Here is a 7,346-nt window from a genome sequence, read left to right as displayed (position 1 = left end):
GGCCACCCGGCTGGTGATGCAGCGGGCAAAGGCCCCGGGGAACCAGCCTGCCTCTCCATCTCGCAGCCTCTCGCCATGGAACCACCCTGAGCCCAGATGGAAGGGAGGAGATGAGAGGCAGGCTTGTGAGAACCCAGAGGGGCCCCAGTCCCTGCTGACCTGCTGTTCTTACGACATCAGAGGTCTCTGAACTGAGCACCACCCCTCCTGCTTCAGGAGCGAGAAGGGCCAGAGAGGCCTTGCTCATAGTCACAGGGCATCTTTCTCTCCCTAGGGGCCTGAGAAGGGTATTGGCAGCTGAGTTCACCCCACCCAGCCTGCCCCAGGATAAGGAAGCAATCTGCCCATTCCAGCTGAGCGGGGACCCCTGGGAGAGCAGATAGCCCCTCCTCCCTGCTAGGGACACAATGACAAAGAACCCACTTTTTTATTTGTTTGAGATTTTTTGTTGTTGATGTTTGTTTTTTAGGCTTTTGCCATACAACACAGGTGCTTGCTGAAGAGAGACAGGGAGAGAGAAAAGTGAGAAATCAGCCCCCAGCAGGGATGGCCACACCACAATCCGCTCTCCTGCATTCTCCTCTTGAGATTTTGGGCACCATGCACATGTGCCTGGCATGATTTTCAAGCTGCCAGGTCCAGGACTCCAACCAGTTGACCATGTGGGAATCCAGCACCTTAACCACCATGCCCACTGCTGGTCCTAAGAATCCACTTTTGATTCTGTGACTTGGACACAGTGTCCTCCCTCTGAAGAGTCCTTGGGCCTTGCCAGGGCCACCAACTCTCATTCACTACCCCCCACAGCCCCCAGCTCACCATCCTCCTGCTGTCGGATCAGGACCACGTCCGCCTGCTGCAGCGTGAGCTCGTCCGCCTGCTTGGCGAAGTAGGCCTTGATGATCTCCACCTGGGGCAGGGCTGGTGGGAGAGCAGGCGTGAGCCACAGGCTGTCCAGGACAGGGTCCAGGAGCTGTTTGCAGCCCTGAGGAGGGCAGAGCCGCACCTCCCAGTGACTCTCAGCAGACAGCCCCTGGAGCAGGGGTCTCGTGGACTCCAGAAGGACTCAGGTGTCCCAGCATATGACCAGGTGATAACTCCCCTTGGGCTACAGGACGGGTGCTCCAGAGGCTGCAGGACAGGTGTCCCTGCTTGCGGAGCCAAAACACCTAGCTTAGGCACAGGGTGCTCCCGCCAGGGGGGACATGGCAGAGCTAGCACTGGGGATGACAGGTCTAAGCACCAGCCCGTGCTGGCCCTGTGCTTCAGTTTCTCCCAGCTCAGGGCATAGGCATTGTTCTCACCACAGGGAGGGCTGGCACCAAGACAGAGCTGGGTCTGTGTGCACAGGTGGTGACACAATGTTCGTGGGGCTGGGGTCTGTCACACCAGGCTGCCCCCTCTGTGCATGTCACCCTGGACAGGCTGTGGTGTGGACAGAGGGCTGGAAGATCTCTCCCCAGATCAAAGCCCTGCCCCAGGGGCCAAGAAAGAGGCTACCAGCCCCATAGACCCCCATCCCTGTCCCCACTCACCTCCTTTGTTGGTGGGGTCCTGCTCCTGCCTCTCCCTATATGTGAGCGCTGTGATCCACCGGGCCCGGTCACTCCTGAGGGCCAGAAAGAGTCACGTGCGTCCACTGAGCCCCACTTAGTGCCGGCACCCACAGTGCATAGGGCCCACACTATCATTCTGACCTGCTCCTCCCGCACCAGCTCACTGTCTTCCAGTACCCTGGCAGTCACAGGGTGCTTCTGCCTCAGAGCCTTTGCACGGCTGCGCCTCTGCTGGGCATTCCTCCCTCGCCAACCCCCTGCTCACTGCCTCCCTGACTTTGAGTGAGTCACCTTGTGGATGGGGTTTCCTGACCAGCCCCCATCAGCACCTCCTCCCCTGCACCTGTTGGTATGTGTTCCACTCTCACCCCACCCCAGAATGCAAACTTCACAGGACAAAGCTATCTCTGTTTTGTTACCGGGTGTACCCTTGAACCTACAGCACACCAAGCACATAGTAGGTGCTCAGAAATATTTGCCCAACAAGTGAGGTGAAATACATGAATCGGCCCTCCCAGACTGCATGTGCATGGGCCTTGAGGAACCACCCCTCCCCCCGCCACTCCTTACGCAGAGTCCGAGGAGAGCAGGATCTGCTCCTGACGGCCCTCGCTATTGCGCAGCAGGGTCACTTGGAAGGGGTGGGGAATAGAGGAACTGCGGTTGCCACCCCCTGGCAGAGGGAGCTCTGAAGGTTCCATCTTCTTGACCTGGACTTGGTCTATTTGAGCATAATCCTGGACCATGTAGCTGTCCTCGCTGTGGGAATACAGGCAGGCGATGGGACGTTACAGCTCAGCTCCCACCCACAGCTCCCTGCAGTGGCTGGGGGCTAGGCAGCCACACAGGTGCCCCCGAGAGCTGCTCTGGAGTCTGGGAATAGGGATCACAAGCTCTTGGGTCCTGCTCGTGCCCGAGCTGGCAGATCCAGGACTGGGAAGAGCCAGGGCCCTCTGCTGAGAGCCACCAGGTCGCCCCAGAATGTGGAGGGTGTGGTGCCTGATGCTGGCTGTGCAGCCCTGACTCTGAGGTCAGGGGCCTCCCCTCATGCCCTGCCTAGCCCCCAGCCCCAGACCAGCAGCCCAGTGTTCATGGAGAAGAACCTACCTCTTCTTCTTGGTCACAACCAGGAAGTCATTGAATAGGAACAGGTAGCATGTTGGCCGGCTGGCGATTTTTCTAAAAAGCCCGGCCTCCTCCACCAAGAAGAGCTCCCCTCGCTTCAGCAGCCAGCGGGAGGCAGAGATCAGCGGGAGGGACTGGGGAAGAGAGATGAGTGAGGCCCTGGGGTTGGGTGGGGCAAGGATGGCAGTGTTGGATGGACACTGATCCCTGCCTCTGATGACTGGGTGACCAGCTGGCTGTCCCTGGTCAGGGCAGGAGAGAGGGGTAGTAACATAATGTCTCTGAGCCTTAAATAAAGGGCTATTCTGTGGCTGACAGGTGCTGGGCCAAGGCTTGGGCCTAGGCCTGGGCCTGGGCCTGGATCCTTCCAGGCAGCCAGGATGGCCATACCCGGCCTCCAGTGAGGCACACAGGCTTGCTGGGCAGCTGCTAAATGTTCCAGCCGAGCAGGAAGCAAAGGCCAGTCCTGGGCCTACCTCGCCCCTAAGCAGGAGTGGGACTTGATGGCATTCACACACACAGGCTCTGCCCCTCCTGAGGGCCAACGCCTGGTCGGGGGCCCAGTGCCAGGACAGGGGTAGCCTGCTCACTACGGCCACACTCTAGCATCCAGGGGCCTTTCCTGACCTCTGATGCACAGAGACCTCGCACCCTCCCAAGCCTGGTGATAAGTCAGCTGGAGATAGGTGGGGACAGAGAGAACACAAAAGCAGGGCGTGGGCAGAGCAGGAACAAGGGGACCTGCCACTAGCCCCTGCTCCTCAGCCAGATTCAGGGCCCTGGCATCTCCCACCTCTGGGCCTTTGCCTCATGGCTCTCTACTCAGTCTGCGCTCCTGCCTCTCTAACCATCTTTAAGACTGGCTTCAAGGCCGTGTGGAGGTGATTCCCACTCAGGGGTCAGTCAGAGCTGGGATCTGGTCCTTACTCTGACTAGGGGTGCTACCTGGCACCATCACCCTAATGCTTCCTCCATGAAGCCCACCCTGACTTGCCTCCAAGGAGCTTCATCCCTTTGCTGGGCCTCTGAACCCTTTACTTGGCTGGCTCCATGGACCTGACCTAGGGCCACCTATAACTTAACACCCAAACCAGGGCACCTGAAGGGGCACCAGGAAAAGAGGCCCAAATGGGTCCACCTTTGGGGGTAGGCTGCTGGGGCTGCCCCTGGACAACACAGGGACAGGGCCAGTCTGTGTGTTGGGGTCTCTAGTCCAGAGGTCTGAGCCTGATCTGCTTTGGTGTGGTCTAGGGTTGCCCAGACTTTGGCTGAAAATATTTTGCCCCTTCCCCAGAATCCTGGCCTCACTGGGAGCCCGGAGCCCTGAGTTGGCCCTGGGGTCATCCTCACTCTCAGCAAGGCCCTGCCCAGCCCCCAACAGGCCAGCAAAGATGCTGGCCCAAGGTGAGCCTGCTGCCTGCTCAGGATGGCATTTGGAACCTGGGGCCTACGCTCTGCCTCTGCGGTCCTGGGGGTGGGGGCATAGGCCAGAAAGACCTGCCAGCTGCCTGTGAAACTACATGAAGGAAGGGGTACACAGGGATGTTCCCAGAGGGGGAAACTGAGGCCTAGAGAGACCAAAAGTCCAGCCCTTAGGACTCACCAACGTGGGGACCGACCGAGGCCATTCTCCAGTCCTCAGACCTGCTGACCTCAGCCGGAGTGAAGCAGGTGTGGTCTGAGAGTGACCTGAGCCACCAGGGCGCCTACCTTGACCTTGCTGAAGTCCAGCTGCGTGTGCAGCGTGTACATCTGCTCCGTGCGCTCCATCTTGTGGGCCCCCTCGTTGCACTGCTTCACCAGCTGCGGGAGGTGGGCACGCATGTGAGCAGGCCAGGGGCTGAGAGCCTGGCACAACCTGCCAAGCATGCCCGGCCCACTTGCCCGGCTGCCCATGGCCCTGGCTGCCCATGTACCTGCCCTCCTGGCAGGTACTGCACAGGCGTTAGTTCCAGTCAGGCCATTTGCTCATCGCCTGTGTAAGAGCTCCACTAGCTCCAGGCCTCAGTTTCTCCGTCAATATGAAGCACTTAGGATGGATAATCCAAGACCCCTTCCTGCCCAGCGTCCATGTCACCGGGTGGGGTGGGGGTGGGTGCAGAAATAGGGCAGGGCTGGGTACCTCCTCCCCTGCCCTGGGCCCTGCCTCACCTTGCTGATAGCCTTCAGTGCACGGCTGGCAGCCTTATACTTCTCGGGGTGGCCCTGGGTCTTGAGGCACAGCGTCTGGGGAGGACACTAAATGTGAGGCACCAAGCCCCCTCCTGCATCCCAGTCATAGAAGCCTGCATGGGGCGGGGGCTCCCTATCGCTACCAGACCCTGGGTGGGGGCTGCAGGGCTCCAGAGGGCTTCTGCAGCTTCACTGGTGCACACAGCCCCCCGAATGGTCTGTACCACCTGAGGCTCCACCAGGTTTGGCCAGGTAGAGCAGAAGTGGAGGTGTGCTGGGACCCCCCTCAGCTCTCTGCTCCTCCCTGCCCCCGGCAGCTCGTTTCTACATGCCCCAGGGACCTGAGTGTTGAAGGATCCCTCCCTTCATCCCCACCAGCACCCAGACACGCACTCACGTCGGTAAGGAGGGGCAGCCGAGTCACCCTCTGCATGGGGAGGATCAGGAAAGAAATCATGGGCAGGCCCCCGCACGCAGGCCGCTTCTCGATCTCCCTCAGGGTGTCGCGGAAGTTGGTGTTGCTGCTTCTGTGACAGAAGACAGAGTTGTCCCTCTTCTGCATGACTGGGCCCACACAGAAAACAGGCAAGACCTAAAGAAGCTAGGCTTTGAGCATGCACACACTTTGGAAGACCAAGATGCCGGATTCTCCTGAGCCCAGGCTGCTGGGATCCCGGGGTGCGGTGCCCACTCACGTCAGCTTCTGCAGGGTGCGCTGCTGGTAGACCTCGTTGGAGCAGTAGGCGATATAGGGGTGGAAGTGCTTCTCGGCGTGCTCCTCCAGGATGTCGCTGATGTCCTCCACACACAGCTGTGCTTTGTGCCGCTGTTCCAGGTCCTCAAAGAACCTGTGGGCATGGAGGGGTGAGGGTGAGGGCCATGGTCCTGGTTGTCCATACCCACACCCAAGTACATGCACACATGGGCGTGCAAAGGTGCACACATATACAAACATGTGACACACATGGAAATGCATACATGTGTGCACATACACTGCAGGAGTCCTGCCAAGCTCCTGGGGCAGCATGCCGTAAGTCACAGCCCTTCCAAGGAAACCCCAGGAAAGATCAGCTCCTTGCACCTGACATCCCTGGTGCTCACACTGGCCTCCTTGGCAGCCTCCAGTTCTGAGCTTGCCTCTGGGAACAAGCTCAAGGACAGAAACTCTGTCATGGGTGAGGGGATACAAGCACCCAGCCTCGTTGTCATACAGGGTTTCATCTAGGGCCTCAAGAGGTGACAGATAGGAGGTCACCCCCTCCAAGAGGGTCCACACCCCAGGCAGCTCAGCCAGCCAACCTCCGCCAGGTTTCATGAACTGTTCACTTTCACGGAGCCCCACCCACTTCTGCAATGGGCAGTCAAAGCCAGGCAAGGCCTGGGCTTTTGGTAGGCTTCTTGGAGGTGATTGTCAGCCCCTCATCTCCTCTGTAACCCAGGCCTTGGCCCAAAGATGACGTGAGCTCCATCAGAGTGGGACCCAGAGCGAGCCCAGGCTGTCGCTGCTGCCACTGTGGCAGGCCTGGCTGGATCTGTGACTGCAGCCTGGCATGCGTGGTCAGGCATGCATGGAGCCCCTTCCATCCTGCATACCCTAAGTGTCCAGGCCCTGCCCAAGGCAGCTGAGAGGTCCTCCCCCTCCAAGAGTTCTGTCCACTGGAGAAGCCCCTCCCACAGCTGGGAGGTAGGCAGGGTTCCTGAGGCCTCCCTCCTCACTGAGCCCTGGTCTGACCCTCCTCTCCCACGCGGGGACCACACTTTCAGTAAATAGGACTATTCTGAGAACCAGTTGCCCTTAGAAAGGCTCAGCAAATAGGACAGTGTGTCAGGAACAGAGGTCACTGTGGATGAGGACCCGGGAGGGGTGGGAAGCCCCAGCTGCCTAGACGCGGGGCTGCCACATACGTGTGCATGCGTAGGCCAGGCAGCAAGTGCCTCAAATGGCAATTCCATGGGCTTTTGAAAAAGGGCTGGGCTTCTGAGAAAGGACAGCCAGCCACCAGCTGCATATCCCAAATAGTACTGACTCCCAGGGGAGGTCACTGGGAATGACCAGGAGCCGCCAGGCCCAGCCGGGAGAAGAGACCAGTGTCCCACCCCAGGAATAGCAATGGTCAGTGAGGAGCAAACACACAGTTGCTCAAGGCAGAAGGGTCCACGCAGAGGAGTCAGCAGGGGTCAACCCCGGGGGAGGGGCAGCTGCCGTCCTAGACACCACTATCCCCCACTGCTGAGGCAAGGGTTGGGAGGTTCCCACGGTAGTCACAGAAGCTCGACAGGAAGTCCCTCTCTCCAGGGACAAGATAACTCCTCCACCTCCACCATGACTGAAATTTCCAGAGGGGCTGCCCCACAGGCAGCAGAGTCTGGACGGGGCTAGGGTCCACGCAGAGGAGTCAGCAGGGGTCAGCCCCGGGGGAGGGGCAGCTGCTGTCCTAGAGACCACTATCCCGCACTGCTGAGGCAAGGGTTGGGAGGGTCCCCTGGTAGGCA

General features: G+C 59.7%; 1 protein-coding gene across 1 annotated transcript in view; it reads right to left on the bottom strand.

Annotated features, from left to right (window-relative positions):
- ARHGEF16 (Rho guanine nucleotide exchange factor 16) overlaps positions 1–7,346 on the bottom strand; it is a gene marked incomplete at its 3' end in the record, with an annotated part of 26,295 nt that continues 18,949 nt past the window's right edge. The window contains 9 exon segments of the mRNA XM_014592693.2: positions 1–86; positions 820–921; positions 1,536–1,609; positions 2,127–2,315; positions 2,664–2,815; positions 4,392–4,484; positions 4,833–4,907; positions 5,251–5,380; positions 5,549–5,701. Coding sequence (XP_014448179.1) covers positions 1–86; positions 820–921; positions 1,536–1,609; positions 2,127–2,315; positions 2,664–2,815; positions 4,392–4,484; positions 4,833–4,907; positions 5,251–5,380; positions 5,549–5,701 — 1,054 coding nt within the window.

Source organism: Tupaia chinensis, unplaced genomic scaffold, assembly GCF_000334495.1.
Source record: "Tupaia chinensis unplaced genomic scaffold, TupChi_1.0 Scaffold138365_1, whole genome shotgun sequence".
NCBI classification, from domain to species: domain Eukaryota; kingdom Metazoa; phylum Chordata; class Mammalia; order Scandentia; family Tupaiidae; genus Tupaia; species Tupaia belangeri.
Note: the sequence above shows the minus strand (reverse complement) of the source record. Positions and strands in the feature narration are given on the sequence as shown.